The 20,937-nt window shown below is 35.3% G+C and overlaps 1 protein-coding gene across 4 annotated transcripts in view; it reads right to left on the minus strand.

Moving 5' to 3' along the window:
• SCN2A (sodium voltage-gated channel alpha subunit 2) overlaps positions 1 to 20,937 on the minus strand; it is a 138,402-nt gene that overhangs the window by 34,635 nt on the left and 82,830 nt on the right. For all 4 annotated transcript variants that reach the window (XM_025852866.2, XM_025852874.2, XM_073883077.1 and 1 more), the window contains exons 13-17: positions 17,886 to 18,018; positions 13,276 to 13,514; positions 10,952 to 11,125; positions 8,178 to 8,534; positions 2,713 to 3,192 (exon numbers count right to left, since the gene is read on the minus strand). In XM_025852866.2, coding sequence (XP_025708651.1) covers positions 2,713 to 3,192; positions 8,178 to 8,534; positions 10,952 to 11,125; positions 13,276 to 13,514; positions 17,886 to 18,018 — 1,383 coding nt within the window. The remainder of the gene's footprint in view (positions 1 to 2,712; positions 3,193 to 8,177; positions 8,535 to 10,951; positions 11,126 to 13,275; positions 13,515 to 17,885; positions 18,019 to 20,937) is intronic.

Below are 20,937 nucleotides of genomic sequence, written 5' to 3' on the forward strand. Positions count from 1 at the left end.
CCACAGCCAAAGCAATAAAATAATTCTATTTCCAACGGGCAGATCAGTTCTCTGCCTCCAATTCCAAAGTAATGACTTCACATATGTTATTTTGGAGTACTAAAATGAAAAACAAAACAAATGAAAAAGCTTAATGGTAACTAGAAAGAGAGTCTGGATTTTCCTACTATAAGCCCCACCTGACTGGACATTTCAAATACAAGGATTTGAGGTGAGGCAAAAACACATGCAGTTTTGGAGAAGCCTGAGGCTTTAAAATTTCTGAAAATTAAAAAGACCGGATGTCAAGTTAACTACACCTCAAAAGATACTCAAACTTAACCGAAGGTTTAAACTGACTGATGCCTTTAACATTTGATTCTTCATAATTTATTCTTGGTTTATATGAAACACTCTAAAATTAAGCATACATAAAAAGAAAAATTAAAAAAAAAAGAAAAATTGACTTCCCTTACAGTAAATATTTGCTATTTGGTATAATGTCAGGATAACAAGAGGGGACTATATAGTAAAATCTAATGACCCAATTCTATTTTCTAAATGCTGGCTTCAATTTCTAGTAATATACTATAGGAACAATTAGTCCCCACCCTTTCCTTCAGCATAGCCTAACCAATTACGCTTATCCAAAATTTTATTAACCATATATTAAGATATTATTAAATTTTAAAATAATGGCCTTATTAGTAAACATTTGAGTTCAACTAGTTACAGCAATTCGTTGCCTCAGGCTATAAAGTTTTATAATTTTCCCCTTGAATCACATCACTTATTTTGTGAAACTAATAACTATGGCCTTGTTATTTACCTGTTAATTTTAACACCTATATTTAAACTTTTTCTGGGGTGCCTGAGTGGCTCAGTCGGTTAAGCGACTGCCTTTGGCTCAGGTCACGATCCCAGGGTCCTGGGATCGAGCCTCACATCGGGCTCCCTGCTCAGCTTCTCCCTCTTCCCCTGCTCATGCTTTCTCTCATTCACTCTCTCTCTTTCAAATAAATAAAATATGTTAAAAAAAGAAGAAGAAGATAGCAGGAGGAGAAGAATGAAGCGGGGGAAATCGGAAGGGGAGACGAACCATGAGAGACTATGGACTCTAAGAAACAAACTGAGGGTTTTAGAGGGGAGGCGGGTGGGGGGATGGGTTAGCCTGGTGATGGGTATTAAGGAGGGCAGGTTCTGCGTGGAGCCCTGGGTGTTATACGCAAACAATGAATCATGGAACACTACATCAAAAACTAATGATGTAATAATGTATGGTGATTAACATAACATAATAAAAATAAATAAATAAATAAACTTTCTCTGGATTTCATGTTTAACATCTACTTCTACCTAATCACAGAATTAACAATACTTATCTTAAAACAAGAAAGAATGAAAAATAGCATATTCTTCAGTAATTTTAGGTAATCAACATGGGAATACTGACTGAAACAGCTAAGGTTTCCTTCATAGAAATATATTTTTGTTCATAATTTTATTAACTAATGTCCAATTTTTGTGACTGTTACACTACTTAAATTTTATCCTTCAGTGCCTCAAGCTCCCCAGTCCTCTGTCTTTCTTAGAATGAAAATAGTATTGGAGGTCTTTCTCTTCCTGTCAACCAATTCAAAAGACAAGAAAGGATGAATCTTTGCCTTTGGCTGTTATTTTTATTTGCTTATGCAAGCTTTAATCACTGGGAATTCTGTTTTAATTTTTGTATGGTTAAACAATTAAACACCAAGGGTTTAAATTCTTTCTTCTCTTTATCCCCAACTCTGTGCTTATTAACCTAGAAACAAATTAAAAGCATACTGTGGTACTCATACTTTTCTAGTAAATCAAAGAATACTTTAAACTGCCGAGACTGGTACTGTAGTTGATAAACTCAGAATTTTACATATTCTAACATATCAAGTCTTGTTTGTGTAGACAGCATGCTCTGGGCTCAGTAGGGTTACACATTTTCAGCATGAGTCATTACTAGCTTCATTTCCTTAAAAAAAGTATTTACTTCAGAAACATGAAACTATATGTAAGTATCAAGCCAAGATCCCAGATTTTTCATGAATAAAAATGCCTGTGCAAACTAAATAAGATCACATTTTATGAAGTATTTCATAAAAGCCAAGTGATAGGGGCACCTGGGTGGCTCAGTCTTCAAGCGTCTGCCTTCAGCTCAGGTCACGATCCCAGGATCCTGGGATCGAGCCCCACATCGGGCTCCCTGCTCGGCGGGAAGCCTGCTTCTCCCTCTCCCACTTCCCCTGCTTGTGTTCCCTCTCTTGCTATGTCTCTGTCTGTCAAATAAATAAATAAAATCTTAAAAAAAAAAATCCAAGTGAGAATTGGAACTGCCCTCTCACCAAGTATTTTTCTAGTACGTACAAAAAACCACCATTGTGGGAGAATTAAAAGGAAGAAAATGAACAAACTGAAGCATTTTCACAAATCTCAAATTATTTTCAGATAATTAAATTCATATTAATCTGAATATTAATATTATCAATAATTCAAAATGGCGAATATTTGAAAAAATGAGTCAGCATATCAAATATCTGGCTACATTTTCTTCTGTCGTTAATTTATCTACCACCAATTTTGCCATAGAAAGTGTGTCAATAGATATTTTCTATTTTCTTACAGAGATAAAACATAACTTTAATGTGGACTCCTAGTTTAAAGCATACGTGATGTTAAACTATCTTATTTAAAAATTCCTACCTCTTTGCTTTCCTCCATATCTGACTCGCTGCTAAATTCTTCAGTGTTTAAATTTTCAAAGTCAGACTCTCCGACAGCAATTGGTACAGTCACAGTGAGGCTGGGGTTGTTGATGAATGACATGTAATCGCTTTCATCCACAACGTATTTTTCCACACTGCTGCCTATGCCACTGGTGGTCCCATTCCCATCTTTGAGATAATTGAGATCTTTGCCTATTTCTATAGTGGTGTGGTTGGAAATACAGCTGTCTTTTTTGTTATTCAGATCTTCAAGAGGTTTAATTTCATCTAAGGCTTTCTGCTTTCTAACAAAGGCTTTCTGAATAAATTCACGTAGTTTTCTTTTAACATAATCGATTCCCTTCTGCATTCTTCCCACGGCAATCTGGAGATTGTTCATTTCATTATCATCGTCAGTGGCGGCGAGGTTGTCGGAACTGAATGAACTCAGGAGCAAGGCCAGGAAGAGGTTCAGAACCTACACACAGTAGGAAAATAGGTGATGAAAATGGTGAGCGCTGTGAAGTGTGCAAGACTGCTGAGTCACAGCCCTGTACCTCTGAAACAAATAATACATTAGATGTTAAAAAAGAAAAAAAGAAGAAGAAGAAGATAGCAGGAAGGGAAAAATGAAGGGGGGGAAATCGGAGGGGGAGACGAACCATGAGAGACTATGGACTCTGAGAAACAAACGGAGGGTTCTAGAGGGGAGGCGGGTGGGAGGATGGGTTAGCCTGGTGATGGGTAGTAAAGAGGGCACGTACTGAATGGAGCACTGAGTGTTATACGCAAACAATGAATCATGGAACACTACATCAAAAACTAATGATGTAATGTATGGTGATTAACATAATAAAAAAATAATTCCACTATCAATATATACATCTATTAAAAAATAAAATGTTAAAAACAAAAACAACATGGACTTCTATATGCTATGATTGTCTTGGTCTTAATTCAATAAAAACATACAAATCCACTCAAAAAAAAAAAAAGAAAACATTGCGTTGTTTCAGTTGCTCTTAAGTATAAATTTTCCAAGATCGCTCTTATACCTCATTTTTTTACCAATAGATACTCCTTTTAGTTTGTGATAAACTATCCTGAAAAAAAATTAATGAAATAAATACCTGTCCAATATCAAGTAATACTATTAACACTATTTCCTTTTTAGTCATTACAAAATTACTGAAACCACTACTATGTGAAACTTCTAAATTAAGTTCAGTTCCAAAAGAGAAATCTTAGTTATCTAGATAACTATAACAGTGAACAAAGAAAAAGAAGTTTTATTTGGGATGCTAAGTATTTTCCCCATGTAACTTGGATTTTCCAGGACACTGATAATTTATTTTAACTTTATTCCTAAAACCAAAGATAATTGTAATACATTTAAACATGATTTTGTTTTATGTATTTGTACCAATTTTTGCACCAGACAACTTACCAAATTAGAAAAAAAAAATATGCCTATTGTTAGATCAAAAGTCACAGTCTTTGGTTCAGAAAATCATGGCCACTAGATCTATACAATGGCTGGAAATATCTATAAAAATGTTATTATACAATAACCATGATGTTAATATTGAGTTAAAGATTGTGGAATCAAGATATTGCCATGGACAAAAATCACTAATTAGTCTGTAACTTGAGTCTCCAAAAATAGGCCACTGGTATGAGCGAGTGAAAAGATTAGTGACTATAAACCCATTGTATGTACTCAAAAGATGTAATTTACTAATGAATCAGGTACTCAGATGGGCACAAGACCAAGTTGCATAATTTTTTTTCAGGATTTGATTGATAATTTTATGAGTCTCTGATTATTGAAGCATATAGAACCACAGAAGGATATAGTAGTAAAGGGAGCCAAAGACAAAATGTAAGTAATAAAGACGAGTCCTAGAAAAGACTTTAAGTAAAACTCCAATGAAAAGGATGTTGCATTCTTGCCACATTCTATCTTTCCAATAAGCTAATAAGGCCTAAAGCTCCTTTGTTTAGCCAGTTACAAGTTAGTCTAACAAATGGTAATAGGAAATGTAAAAATGTGTAAGATCCAGTAAGGACTTCACATAATCTGTGAGTCTATATTGACATTTCTCAATTGCTATACCATGGCTGCTCGTATTCATACTAAGGCTTACTCCTTTACCAATAAAATTATATTTTATTGTGATTTGCCTTTGAATTTATTATTTGGATGAAAAATAGATGAAAAGAAAAAATTAAATGCTACATTTTGTTGTTTATCCATAATGAAACTGAATTTTGGTGTCAAAGTTGTTTTCTAGATTTGATTTCTGAAAGTTATTAATGAACTGTCTTTGTCTATTAGGAAATTTTTCTTGATATGTATCAATCGACCCTCCCAGAGTGAGATACAACTTATACTTCCTCTTTGAAGTACTGAGGCAAGGACTCTATTTCTAAGTGTGTCATTTACTGTTATAGCTGTATGGCCCGCTCCCCTTTCTTGTTAGAATGAGCGTGGGGCAGTCTGTGGCCCCGTCTCTGTCTTGTCTGTGGACCAGTCATGGCAGTGATTACTGACACTTCTTGTGGTGGAGCACCGTCAGAAGTTTATGGGAGTTCAAAAGGGGTTATGTCAGCTTGCCTTTGGGGGACCTTTCTCTCTTCAGTGAGGATGAAAAAGAAAAATTATAGGAGGCCGTGCACAAAGTCCATTCAACCTTGTTTAAGCATATGTAATATGAACACATTTCCTTACTGGTGGTAAAAATGACAGATATTATTACTACCTTACCTACTCCAGAAATAATATCCAGGATATCCCAAAAGGGAGAACTTTTTAAGCTGATAGTCAAAAGAGAAAGGAGAGCCTTTAATTTTTTCCTTAAAGGTACAGAATTTCAGTGTATGCATGTAGAAGGAAAGGATTATTTTACAGACTATATCTCTTTAATCATATACAGTAATCCAAATTTTTTTAAAAAGATTTTATTTATTTGAGAGAGATAGAGCGCACAAGAAGGGGGATGGGCAGAAAGAGAGGGAGAAGCAGACTCCCTGCTGAGCAGGGACCCTGAAGGGGGGGGGAAGGGCTCAATCCCAGGACCCTGGGATCATGACCTGAGCTGAATGCAGACACTTAACCAACTGAGCCATACAAGTACCCTAGAGTAATCCAAATTTATATTAAATGTCATCCATAGGTATCGATGCTTCTGAAATTCTCTTTTCAATTTGAATCTTCTGTATAATTACGTCAGATTTGTCTTATTTCTGTAAATTAATAGATTATATGGAATATGTTGAATTTTTTTCTCTTTAAATCCATTTTGCATTTTCCACTTGCTCATTGTTAGCTTCCTAATAAAAACCCATCTGTAGCTCTGAATTGCCTACAAAAAAATCCAATTTTGTTATGCACAATTGGCCTTTTCATAAATTAAACTCTACACAGTCTAAGCCTACACTTAAATTTCTACTACTCCGACTATGGATTCCCTGCTGCAGTTTGATCTGTTCATTCATTGTTGTCATAAAGGATTCTGTTCTTTGCCTTTTCTTCTTTTCTTCCAATATATGACAAATATATATGTATATATACATAAAATCAAACCAGATCTATAATACAAGCCTGTGACTTTTTGTTTCTGCTCTGTGTATCTCTCCCCAGGACTATCTCTTCCTGTTCTACGCAATCCTGTACTTCCCTGAAAGCAAGCAAATTGTATTGGGGTTGGCGGTGGCTATAAAATATATCTACAAATTATTTGTTACTCCTCCATTCAAAAGTTAAAGCCTAATTCCTTCTTAAGTGTGAGTTTTTCTTAGTGACTAGCTCTGATGAATACAATATGGCAGAAGGGACAGTGTAGGACCCAAGATTAGAACACAAACAAAGCCTTCTCTCTCCTGTCACCTGTCCAGGAGAAGCCCGATGCAGGTCCTAAAGACAGTCAACAATCCTGTGGAGAGGTCCATGTGGAGAGGAACTGAGGCCTTGTGCCAACAGCCAACAGGTAACTGGGACTTCCTGTCAAAAGCTACGAGAAGGAGGCTTCTTGGAAGCTGACCTTCCAGCTTCAGTCAAGATAACTGGGGCTCTAGCCAACAACTTGATAACGACCTTATGACAAACCTGAGCCAGTACCACCCAGTTAAGCTGCTCCCAAATTTATGATCCACAGAAACTAGAGATAATAAATATTTGTTGTTTTAAGTCACTGTTCACATTTCTGGATTGCACAGTGCTCATGTTTCTTGTTACTTCAAAAATAGGTCTGCATTATCTAAGCTAATATTGAAGAGGCTGAAATCTGCAAATGAATTGATTACCTTTTGCCTTTTTTCCTCTCCCTGTTTTCTTCCTTTGGGGGAATTGGAGGTTACTTTTATGTGAAAGGAAATTAAGTCTATAAATTACATATTTTAAACTATGGTTATGTCAGTCCTTGTTCTAGTCCACTGGATTGGAACTTAATCAATCCACTCAGAATAATTACTTAATATGTAAAGTATAAGAACCTGATCCCCCTCATTGAGTCTATTGTCTTCTCTTCCCCATCCACTGGGTCTACTATTGCTTGGCTTGTGACGGTCTACTTTTCTTCTGACCAAGCTAAATCTTACATCTTAATTAAAGATAATTCAGGTTCAAACTCCTTGACAAAGCCTGCCTTGATTATCCTTGCCAAAGCAATGTTTCCACTTTGTGAACTTGACATATAGCACTTTGTTTTTACATTTTTGACACATATTAGATACTTCTATCTTTACTCCTGTTTGAGTAAGTCATATCATGGTGTGTATATATATATATATATATATATATATAGATACATATATGTATCTTCTTATCACCTTTTCCATGCCTCCAGGACTCAGTAAAGATGTATTGGGAATGGTTCATTTGACATAGACATGATAATAAGTGATTCTTGAGTCAGTGTTACTTGCTGATACTGTAGTTCCTAGGCACCAAATAACTCATGTGCTTTTAATGGATTGAGATGATCGTTAATTTTTTTTTAACTCCAATTTGCAGGAAACCCAAATCTGAAAGATCTTCAAGTGATACAATTGTTGATACTTAAAAATAAAGTGAGTGATTATTCTTAGTAACACATCCATGCTTTAATACAAGAACTAAAAGATAAAAGCCAGAAATGGCCCTCTCCACGGAATAGTAAGAAGTATAGTGATGAAGAACAACTCTGGTTCAAACGGTATTTTAACAGTTTGTTATATGCTATATGTTATATGTTATATGTCAATTATATAAAACTGGAAAAAATAAAAATAAACAATAAAATATTTTTTAAAAAGTTTATGTGGGTCTCAATAGTCTAAACTATATGTGGCTCCTGCAATACTGAATAATTAAGCATTGATTTTTAAAAAGCCAAAAACATATAAAACATTCCTCAGTTGAACATACTTTTTAATGGTTACATTTCTTTTACTAAAAATAAGGAAAATGTTTTTACTACATACCACCAGGTTTCCAATGACCATGACCATCATGAAGACAGTAAGGCACATGGTTTGGCCAGCAACCTCCATACAGTCCCACATGGTCTCTATCCACTCTCCACACAGCACACGGAACACAATCAGGAAGGAGTGGAAGAAGTCATGCATGTGCCAGCGTGGAAGCTCACAATCATTGGAGATCTTGCAGACACATTCTTTGTAGCTCTTACCAAAGAGCTGCATGCCGACCACGGCAAAAATGAAGACGATGATGGCCAGCACCAAGGTGAGGTTACCAAGAGCCCCTACTGAGTTGCCAATGATCTTTATCAGCATATTCAGGGTGGGCCAGGATTTTGCCAATTTGAAAACTCGGAGCTGGAAACAAAAGTGAGATGGCTATTAGTGCCCTGCCCTCTAAAGAATCTGTAAATTTATTTACAGGGAAAATCTATGGCATAATTGTCTCAATTATAGGGTGTTGGATTATTTGCATGTCAAACTACTATCTAGCAAATGTATCAGTTATTTAATACCATGGGTTATTTTTCATTCTAAAATAGTCTATTTTATAAATAAAACAAATATACAGTTCTTATTGGCATCTTAATGATAAGATATACCAAAATTTCCAGAATCTTACATAAGTATATGTAAGATTTTTTTTTGTTGTTTTCCATAGGGAACTGATAGAGCTAAGATTAACGGTGATTAATTGGCAGAGACTGATTCACAGAAGCTGAGGCTGTCATTATTTAAAAGCTCAAAGTGGATATATTTTTTAGTGTACTTGAGATGCATAAGTACAGATAAAATTAACACAAATTATGTAAGTTACAAGAGAAAAAACTAATTTCTTAAATCTTTAGATTGCTTTAATCTTGCTATATCATAAGTTTGCTGTAACATCAAGCTCTATTTTAAAGGAGATTTATTACACCAGAGTCCCCCCTGCCCTTGTTTGCATTTTCATTTTCTGTTAATCATGGTTAACCATGGTCAACCACAGTCTGGAAGCAGATGATGCTTTTTCCTCCTTCTTAGTGGCCTAACACTATGTCACAAGGCCTATGTCATTTACCTCACTTTATCTCAACACATAAGCATTTTATCATCTCATATCATCACTAGAAGAAGGGTGAGTACAATACAATAAGATATTTTGAGAAAGAGACCACATTCAGATAACTTTTACTAAGAGCATATTGTTGTAATTGTTCTATTTTATTATTACTTATTATTGTTAATCTCTTACTGCGCCTAATTTATAAATTAAATTTTATCACAGATGTGTATGTATAGGGAAGAACAGTATATATAGGGTTCAGTACTATCCACAGTTTCATCCACTGGGGGTCATGAAACATATTCCCACAGATAAGGGGGAGGGGACTACTGCAACTACTGCATTCGAATAAGAAATACTTGGACTTAAGTAAAAAGCTGTATTTTGTCAACTCTTATGTGTCTTCAGTGACTTAATCAATCAGTTCATTATAGTGTGTAAATGGCTTGCCACCACTGTACTTGATGTGTCAGTTGTATGAGCTCATGGAGTCCTCTAAGGTACCATTTACATTTCAACTGCAGCAGCATTTTATTTCTGGTGCTTCAGTAAATGTCAGGCCAAGAGTAGTGCATTATTTAATGGCATCTAAGTGACCCAAAGGAGTGGTTATGCACCAAAATGTTTAATTTATTCCCAGAGAATAATTAATGCAAAAGAGCCTACAGACTAAGCAAAACGCTAATGCTAATATGCTTCCTATTTCCCCGAATTGCATCACATCATCACAAAGATTTACTAAACATTTTTTAAGTAGTTGCCCATATTTTTTGTTATATAATCATTTTTAATTTTTGCTCTGTTTTTTGCATCCTTCTAGCTTCAAATTAGATTCACAGCTATCCATGACAACTAGGGAAGGAAACCATAGCTCTAAGGATCTCAACTCAAATTTCATCTTTGAGGTGGTATGGGAAATTCTAAATAAACTTCACAGCAAAGTCTTGAATCTAATCATGATTAATACGTTACCGATAGGAACCTGTCTTTAGTAACTATCTACCACCTCTGTTAATTGAAAATAAATCACAAAAAGAGCCAACTCAAAGTAACAGCATGATAAAACATATCACACTTTAAATGGAAATGTGTCAACTGATATTTTGTCTCTTAATTTTAAAAGATTCATGAACTGATGAATATAAAGATCAAATAAAAGACTCCTTCTTTAAAATTAACAAAACATAATATAGGCAAGTCTGCTCAGGACTAGATCTGGTGACTTCCAAGCTGGCTGAAGGGGCAAATGTGTGGGGAACTCCACCTTCTTCCCTTGCACACTCTACCCAGTCTCAAGTCTTGACTTCTATGGGGGCAAAGTGGGCAACTCCATAATTCCTGAGCCTCTGAGAGAAAGGTGAGCTCATCCTAAGTCTCAAAGTCTTATGCACAGTTAAGCACGCTTCACATAACTGAAAGATGAATATTGTGTTCTTTAGTTGTATTTGGATTTATATATGAATCCTTTTTTCTCCCTCACTATTAGCCCTGCCATTTAATTACTAAAGACAGAACAGTTGGTTGTTCATTTGAATAAACTTCATCTATCTGTTAAAGCTATGATGAAGAACAAATTATCAGCCGGTTGTAGAGGAATCCGGTTTGCTTTCAGATATATTCAAATAATATTTAACTATGGGAGATCTTATAATTCTTATTCTTACTAGATAAGAGAGAAGTCTGATTAAATTAATTATAAAAACATTATGGATACTCCTAGTTAATTTACCAGCCGAAATGATCGGAGAACTGACAATCCTTCGACATTTGCCAAACCAAGTTCCATCAAACTAAGGCTCACGATTAAACCATCAAAAATATTCCAGCCTTCTTGAAAGTAATAATATGGATCCATGGCTATTATCTTGAGAAACATTTCTGCTGTGAAGATCCCAGTGAAGACCTAAGTGAGAAATGTTATTACACAAGTGAATACTCTTGAAAACATAAATAATTATTGAGCAATTTAACTTAGTCCCAACAAACCACAGTTAAATTACAAATTTTAAAAATTGGTTTAGGTCCAGCAAATCACTAACCTCAAATGGTTTGTACTCAAATCAATATTTAATTGTTTACTATATTTAAGGTTTATTAAGTGATGAGGAGTACATGAATTAAGACCATAAAATTAATATTGTCATTTTTATTTTCTTACATGAAAGGTTCAGCTTAATCATTGTTGTCAACTGCACTTCATAAGTTTCAGTTTGGTGAGTTTTCATTTTCATTCATTTCAAAGTATTTCTAAGAAATCTCTCTTGTGATTTCTTCTTTAACCCATTGTATTTAGGAGAAGTTTTTTAATTTCCACATGTTTGTAAATGTTCCAAATTTATTTGTTATTGAGTTCTAATTTCATTCCATTTTTGTCAGAAAAGTACATTGTGTGATTTCAATCTTTTTGAGTTTATTGAGGCCTGTTTTATAACCTCACATACGGCTTATCGTGGGGACTATTTCATATGCACTTGACAAGAATGTGTATATCCTGTGCATATATTTTCTACTATTCCATGATTCACCTCAAATCAAACCTTGCTTTCCTTAACACATAAGACAAGTCCCAGTTTAAATTGTCCATTTGTTGTTTTTGTCTTTCCAGCATCTACTCTCTCTTCATCTAGAAATGGCAGAACTGATTTTTTTTTTCTTTATTAATTCCACTCATTTACTCTGTCTTCAGTGATAAGAAATGGTTCCGGTTTGGCCAAATAGGGCATTCTAATTCTAGAACCAGAGTAACTGACTGGCTTAGAAATGGTCATGTTACTCAAACCAGGCCAATAATCATGAATTCTTAGACCTTTGTTAAGCAACTAGTTAGGAAGCGCAATCCTTCTGTTCAGGAATCTATGCTGGTAGGATAAAAGTTGGTGGGATGTTGTCACCAATAGAATACCCAGCCAGAGACAAAGGAAACCAATTATTGGGAAGAAGTAGGGTCAGAAAATGACTCCCAAGTGACATTGCTTGAGAAACAGAATCTATACAGGTTAAAACCTGGAGCTATGCCCAAATGGGTGTTAGCTACTTGAGGCAATGAATTCTCTTTATTTTTGCTCATGTCCATTTGAGTTGTTTCTTAATACCCACCTCCACTAAGCTTTCTTCCAGCCCTTGCTCATTTTTTAGAGATAATATTGAAGTGGTTCCCATATAGGTGAAAATTTGGACCAGGTAATGTTATTATTCTTTCCTATCCCACAATTCTGTGATTTCCGACTACAGTTTATGATATTCTCTGCAATAGCTTTCAGAGTCTCATATAGTATTCAGATTTTCCATTGCTCTGTCAATTTCTTATGGGTACAGTTTCCCCAATTGTAAAATACAGACAATCATAGTATCTGCCTTAGGACTGAATTTATGGGAACCTAGAGAGAGGGAGCTCATGTCAATTTCATTTCTCAAGTTGGAAGGTGCACGAAAACTTAAGCCTCTTACATCAGTATCAGTATATTTTTGTTGCCTGAGTTTTTGTTTCTCTGTATAAGATCTCTTCGCTTTCCTTTCTGTCACTCTACCATATATCCAATGAATGTTAATACAGATTTTTAAGTGAAAATGTATGCAAAAATTTATCATTACAAATTCCTAAATTTATAGGAGAAATTCAAACAGAAATAATTATCTCTATGTGCTATTTCCTCCCCAAAGATTCCATCTTCAGTGTTTATAAATGATATTTCCAAAATTATCTGACTTGGCATATTTTATAATTTGACAAATGTGGTCATGTCATTAAGAATTTATTCTAACTACCTCAGAAACACATCACAATCTTGTTACCATAGACAAATGTCCTCTATAATTCATAATCATCTTTCTAATCAAATTTAATTCCTAATCAAATTGTACGTAAAATCTTTCACTCTTTTGCACTGCTTAACTGCAGCAATATATTTTTGTTATAAAAAAAGGGATGTTAGCTTTTGCTGTCCAGGTGTACATGGCCAATTAATACACATTTAACTTGAAGGTGACATATGAAATTCATTAAGGCAATCATGAACTCTTTCAAGGGGAAAAGGACCCTCAAGTGAGTCTTACCAGGTTCCCGACTGACAGCACACTGCTGAATTGCTCTGTCATAGGATAGTGCTCCATGGCCATAAAGAGTGTATTTAAGACAATGCAGATGGTGATGGCCAGATCAACAAACGGGTCCATCACAACCAGGTTGACGAGATGTTTCACCTTTAACCATGGTTTACAGCAGTCCCATATCAAACACATGTTAGCAAATTTGTACCAGCAGGGTGGGCATTTCTGTCTGGATTCTTCAAGTTCTGGAAGAAAAAAGTTAGAATACTCATGAAAACTGCTTACTTTCTATTAGGCAGCATTTGGTTTAAATTGAAAGTGATTTTTTTAGAAATCTAAAGTTGTCAAAAGGTATTAATGGGTTAATCTGATGGTGGAACAGGAAAAGACCTAACATGGGTTAGCTGTCATAAAAACATGGGCACAGAAAGGCAAGCAAACTTTCCAAATCTATCTGGGCTACACATAGTTTCCCAGATTCTATCTGCAATATTAAACTGTTCAAAAATTATCTTCAAGTGTATTTGAAACTAATGGGGAGGACTTGGGTTAAGCTCATCCATGCTCCAGATAGAGCCAGATGCATATATATTTAATCAAAGAACTCCTTTCTCAGGAGATGTCCTAAAACTTTTATCAGTCAGGTTGAATCTCAGTTTCTTGGATTAGATATGTATTTTGGGTCTTTTAATAATTTGGTCAGCGTCACCAGTCTTAGTCAAAGAGTTTCCAGTTAAGCTTTTTTAGATATAGGCTTGCATATTGAATTCAGTAAGATTCTTTTTCTCTAAGTTTCTTTATTTAACTAGAGTGCATAAAAGAAGAGAAAATATGCATATTAAGAAACCGGGATACTCACTGTTAGCATAAATCAATGTTTCAATTGAGACTTATGCGCTAATGGTAAAACATAAGAGGATTTTAGGTGGGACATATGTAGAATTCATAAATTTTCATGGTGTGAATTTATTTTAATGTATTAAAGTGTATAACTATCATACCACACCTATGATATAAAATTTCATATCATAATACATTTATTTAAGAAAAAAGTACAATGATTTCAAGAAACATTTCAACTGAATAACAGGAGAAAGAAGACAGCCTTGCATAGCTCTTTAAGGTGATACTCAAAATCCTGAAACTTGGTAAATACTGGCAAAGAATTTTAGAAAATAAGAAGTGGGAAACTATTATTTTCTTTGGTAAGATGATCTTCTAATCAACTCTTGAGTGGAAAAAGAATGCAGAACTGGTTTTCTGCCCATATCATTACTTCACACCTGGTTATCTGCTCTGCCAAATACGAGATCACCACTTCTTAGAACTAATATAAAGGGAAAGATTCTTTTTTCGTTCATGGTATATTTGACTCTGGTCAGTTACCTTAGTATTACTACTGTAGCAACTGGAGTATCCCTTCAAACCAGATACAGTTCACTAGAAGATAAACTTTGTGGGTGAGAAAACAGCATATTGAATGCATAAACACAACCATAGTTAATGATTTTTTGCTTTGCTGATAAACATTCACTACTAACTAATGCTGTAAGTTCGCTACTTCCCGAAAGTAAATTAATTTCCTGATTATTTTTAACAGAAATCCATCAGGGTAGGTAGATTCTTCAATTGTCTCTTTAGATACTAAAATTCTTCAAGTACACAGTTTATTTCTCTTTTTCTTAATATGTAATTTTGTAAATAATAAAGAATAGTTGAGGTGCAAATCAGAGGAAAAATATAATATCTATAACCAGTTACTGCATAGATGCTTTTAAGACTCCTAAACAATGCCCTGTTTATACTGAAGATAAAAAGATATCATTTATAGTAACTAACAAAAGAGAAATAAAATAATAACTCTTGGCCTGTGTACAGTCAGAATAAGTATTTTTTTTAATGCTACTTGTCATTTAGCAGGTAAAGAGAAGCAAACAGGAATTGTGTAGAAAAAAAACAAACCAGAGAAAAGTTCAAAGGGGAAAATTCAGCCAGTGTTGCTCATCTTGACACCAGGAAAAAGTGGATCAAAATTGTTTTAGTTCTAAAATAAAATCATTCAATTATTCATGCCAGAGAAAGAGAATGAAAGAGAGAGAGAGAGAAAAAGAGGGAGAGAGAGAAGAATCTTACATTTTAAAACAAAACAAAGCACTCAGGAAAGAACAACAGCCATCTTTCCATTATTCCTGTGTGGATTATCCGCACTGAGATTCACTTACATCCAAGTTTAGATATTTTGCTGGTTCTCCTCAATTCCTCAGGTGTTTATAATTTACCCTCCCACTACCCTTCCCAAGGATGTGACCAGGAAACATTTATATATGGTTTTTGCATTGAAAACTTGAAAAGCAAACAATTCATTTTTGCTCATCTCCTACAGTTTCATTAAGTAGGAGGCTATTCATTACCCTGGACAATGGAGACTTGACTGCAGTTCAAAAGAAGGAAAACAAAAGATGCCAGCCAGCTGGATCAACAAGCCTGGTTCAAAAAAAAAAAAAAAAAAAAAAGAGAGGTGTGGGGGGGAAGTAAACTAAACCATGAACCATGATTAGACTTAGAAGAAAGGATCCCCAAATAAACAAATTATGTCAACTTAAGAAACCTTTCCACTGTTAGCAGGACCAAAAAAAGGAAGGACTATCTAAGACAGCTCTAATATATGCATGTGTATGTGAAGTATTGTTAACAACCAACCTAAATCAATGTCACATTCAAAATTTTTAGATACAATTGAATAAAGAAAAGGTTTATATTCTATATAACCAATGAAAAACAGAATGAAAATGTTGCCATTGTCCCTCACAAAAGTATAAAGTCAAAAAGCTCTGCAGGTATTAAGCCAAACACTCAGTCTTCTGCTTCTTAAATTATATGTATTTCTAGGACATCCTAGGCAACTCCACTGAGACACATTTCAGTGGAGAGCCATGTGGATACACTCATTTTGAACTCTATCTTAATTAGTGGACAAGTCCAGTCTTGTGGTGGATTGATGTTTTTCAAGTAATTTCTTACGTTAGCTCAAACTTAATGGTATCAGAAGTGCAAAGTTAGGACTGTTGATTTAGACTTACCCTGTCTCCTTCTCTACTTCTTGCTTTAGGGAGCAGACATGCTGCTGACATCGGTAGCAGAACCACTGGCAGCTTCCTCTCAGTGGTTTTGCTATGGCAAGGAGCAGAAGACCAGAGAATCTTCAAAAGATTTACCTGGAGGGACAGGGAGGAGCAAGCTACTGGCAGCTGGGGGAGAAGAGGGAGTGCAAGCTAATGCAGGCGAGGTTGGGGAAGAACGTACTGAGTTTAATATTCCATAGAAATCAGGAAGAAGATTTCTGATACTGCATTAAGATATTATGAAAATTGGGTCTTGTAATATTGACATGGCTGTGATATATATTCAGCCATCTACACTGTGGGTTTTTTCTGGCTGTGAATTTTAGGCTTTTGGTACTTGTATTAGTATCAAAAAATCTTTGCATTCAGCCTGGGAAAGAATTATTCCAAGAATCCAGCCAATGCCAAGAGAAACTATAACTAACAATAAGAAAGGCAAGTGCCCATGCATGCTCTCTCATTCACCATCTTTCTTTTCCCTTTGACACATCTACACACACACACACACACACAACCTGGGAGAGGGCAGAAAGAGGGGGCTCTAAAAGAGAAGGGAGAGAAGAGAGATGGAGGGCAAGGAAGGAGCATAGAATATATTTTATATGAAAGTATTTTTCAAGTAGTTGAAGTTGATAGTTCACATTTAAATTCACTTAGTGTGGAAAGACACAAAAGTGTATTAAAAACAATGAAAGTAGAACGACAATAATGATAATATTTACTGACTGCCTTCTACATTCCAGATACATAGGTGTTTTATACATGATGTCTCAATTCTTACAACAACCTGATGCCTAGACCTCATTATCTGCATTTTACTAATAAAAAAACCTGAAGTTTGGAGTCATAAATTAACACATTTATCATGTAGCAGAACCAAGAATCGATCACAGATCAAGCTGTCCCCAAAGTCCTTATTTTGGCATTATAAGATCCAGACCGCTAAACAAATATGTTAACTACTCAGATATGCAATCTGCAACTAAGGAAAGAGCTGATATATTGTAAAACTCTGGTCAAAAAGAGGCAAAAGTAGTTCTACAAAATTTTGAAAAATTTGCTTCAAAGGTTAATATCAAACCCTAATCCACATTTTTCATTTATATTTCTGGTTAAATCAAAGGACTTTATAACTTTTGTCTCAAGCAGTTAATACAATTCAAATGGGTTAGCATCATGAAAATAAACATTCATCATTACACTCCTTTCATTGTCATGCACACAACAAGCTTCAACAGTTTAGAATTTAATCTGCAAAAGCAGTATTCCAATATATCTTGAATTTGCAGTAGCTTCCTGGAGGGTAAATGTAAAAATCTGTATGAGATAGTAGAATCTATGTGTTGTATGTGGATTTTATTTTTATCTGGTAAAAGACATAATGCTGATGTGATACAAAGTCAGGAAGAATTCTCTTTGAATTTATGGACGTATTTTTTTTGCATCATTACCGAAGCACCACCAAGTAGCTCTGCTGTAAGACTTTTGACATACCTTCCATGGTGTTGGTCAAAATACTGGCTAGACTCATTGCTCTCTGCCTTGCTGTAGGATCTTCCAGCAAATCCATGGAAACATGATAAGAACTGGACCGTCTCTTTCTTAGTTCTGTTTCAGTAGTTGTGCCCTAAAAATAAAATTTTAGATAAAATAACTATTATTCTTAAGGGTAGCAAACCCCAAAGTGTTCCTATAACAGGTACTACTTAACTAAATGTCTGCCAGATGAGAACAGCTCATTAAGATATTGCTGAAATCAACATTCTTGGGAAGTGTTTGAAAGCCCATCAGATTCTCAGCCTTCAGTGATTTTTGGGTTTGCTATCAAGAGGGTGGAGCTTTTGGCTGGAGGGATCATGCCTACCATTGCACAGATAAACTTTTAGTATTTCAACCAATCCTACTTAGAACTTCAGATTGAAACTCATTGTTCCTTGATTTACTCTCAGGTTGATCTTTATAGACACATATTCAGTTTAATGTATGGAAAGAATTTTTAAGGTTTCCCTAAGATGTATTAGTAACAGTTCCCCTAAAATGTGAATTCAACTTGTAAAATGCTTTTGTTCATTATAAATAGGTAACATTTCCTAACATCCATCCTTAATAATAAAAGCAAATATTAGAACTAATTTATAACTGTCTTACATTTACAAAACAAATCCACAAAACAAACATCCTTGGTGCTGAAACTCTAAGTCAATAACACCAATTTGGGGAACTTTGATTTTTAACCATGATAAAATGATTTGATATTTTTCTATTCCAAAATAAACTCACCAAGATTTAACATGGGCAGAAATTTATTCCTACTTTAGGAGATCAAACAAGGAAGTTAATTATCACAGGAAGAAAGGGCAAAACTCAGGCATTTCAAATGCAGATCTGAGTGCTAATAATAAATAAGAAGTCATTTTTAGTTCTCTGAGGATCCTCCCTATTTCTAAAAGAGTAATATGAGTCCTGTTCATCTACTTTGACTTTATTGTAGAATGAGTAATTAACATTATTTTATTAACCTGCATACTTCCAATGCAGACATATTCAAAAGCAAAGTTTCCACTCAGTTGATATGATTTAATGGTGATATATACCCATATAGGTCACTCTAAAATTAATTTTATGGTAGAAGAGAAGCAAAATTAATGAGAAAAAAAATAACCCCTCCCTGTTGAAGCTAAAGCCCTTCCAATCAAAAGGTTGTTTCTCAGAAATTAAAATATTTGGCCTGGTCAGAGAGGCAAAGTTTTAAGAAAAGAAATAGGGTCATTTAAAGGTCATCTAGTCTCTTCTGCCTTATACAGAACTATATGTGCAAACCTAGATCTGTCTCATCTTTAAGGATAGATTTCTGATCCTCTAGGGGTGCCTGGGTGGCTCAGTCGTTAAGCGTCTGCCTTCAGCTCAGGTCATGATCCCAGGGTCCTGGGATCGAGCCCCACATCGGGCTCCCTGCTCGGCGGGAAGCCTGCTTCTCCCTCTCCCACTCCCCCTGCTTGTGTTCCCTCTCTTGCTGTGTCTCTCTCTGTCAAATAAATAAATAAAATCTAAAAAAAAAAAAAAAAGATTTCTGATCCTCTAATGATATTACTGAGGAAATTCTTAAGTTAAATTGCTTCTATTGAATTTACATGTCGAGGATACTGTGGACTTTGGTAGGTATCATTTGCCTTCAGCAGTTTATTTTCTGTTCTCATTTCCCCCTCTGCAGTGTCTCAAAACCTACTCCTTTGTCTGCACCTTTGGCTCAGTGCCCTGCCTCTGAGCTCCTGCCTGATTGCAGAATGAACACGATGGAGTGGGAAATAAAAGGATCTCACTAAGCTTTGCTTCAAATGGGCTCCCATTTGCCTTCAGAGATGTATCTTACCCTCTCGGATAGGGCAGGAGTTTTATGGTAATTACTGATAAATTCTATTGTCTGAGATACTCCTTGTATTTATGCAAAGAAGTTGTGGATTTGTTTTTGTTTGTTCAATTAACATTTCTCAGGATCAGTGATGCTCATACTTTATTATGTGTAAGAATCATCAAGGAAGGAATTTCCCAGACTTCGTTCTCTTCAGTCTTTTGGTCTGAGTAAGTCTTGATTGGCCCAGGAATCTCTATTTTTTTCTTCTTTAAACCACTCTATTGAGGAATGACTGACATGTAAAAAGCTGTATATATTTAATATACATAATTCAGTGAGTGTACACTTGTGAACTATCACCACTATCAAGGCCACAAACATCTCCATCACCTTCCAAAGTTTCCTCCCATCCCCTTTCTTGTTGTGGTTATTGCTGTTATGATTTGCGATGAGAATGCTTAACATAACATCTGCCATCTTAGCAAATTTTAAGGATACAATGCAGTATTGTTAGCTATAGGCATTATGCTATATAAATCTCCAGAACTTATTTATCTTGCTTAATGGAAATGTTGTACCCTTTGGCCATCAAGCTCACAGAAGTAGAGAGCAGAATGGTGGTTGCCAGGGGTTGGGGGAGAGGAAAATGAGGAATCTCCATTTTTAAGAAGCTTCCCAGGGAATTCTGATGTAAGTAGTTTGAGGATGAAGTATATTTTAAGAAATACTGGGTTAAAATGAAAATGTTTGCTTCCTTAGCCATTTCTTACTTTCCATTTAAGAAAGTTAAAAAAAAAATCAATGGAAGGCAGTATTATAGTATGGATAGAATGTAGGGTTAGTAGCTAGCACACCTGGGGTCAAATCTTAGTTCCACCATGCACAGGCCTCAGTTTCCTCCTCTTTAAAATGGGGGTAATTATTAGTACCTATCATAAAGGGTTGTTGTGAGAACTTAATGAACTAACACATGTAAAGTGTTCTGGGCAGTGCCTGGTACATAGTCAGCCACGATTATTTTAACAGAGAAGTTGATATTCCTTCTGCATTCTTCCTGGTTCCTTCACTACAAAGTTCTACTTTTCTCACAGTTTTATCTGACTCCAGGTACTTGGACATTTCTTTGGGAGAAAGTGGTGGGGAGACGCCATGGAAAAAAGTGATCAATGGCTATTTCTATAACCCAGGGAAGAG

Source organism: Callorhinus ursinus, unplaced genomic scaffold (assembly GCF_003265705.2).
Source record: "Callorhinus ursinus isolate GAN/ISIS: 27379988/994484 unplaced genomic scaffold, GSC_fseal_2.0 scaffold2, whole genome shotgun sequence".
Classification (NCBI taxonomy): domain Eukaryota; kingdom Metazoa; phylum Chordata; class Mammalia; order Carnivora; family Otariidae; genus Callorhinus; species Callorhinus ursinus.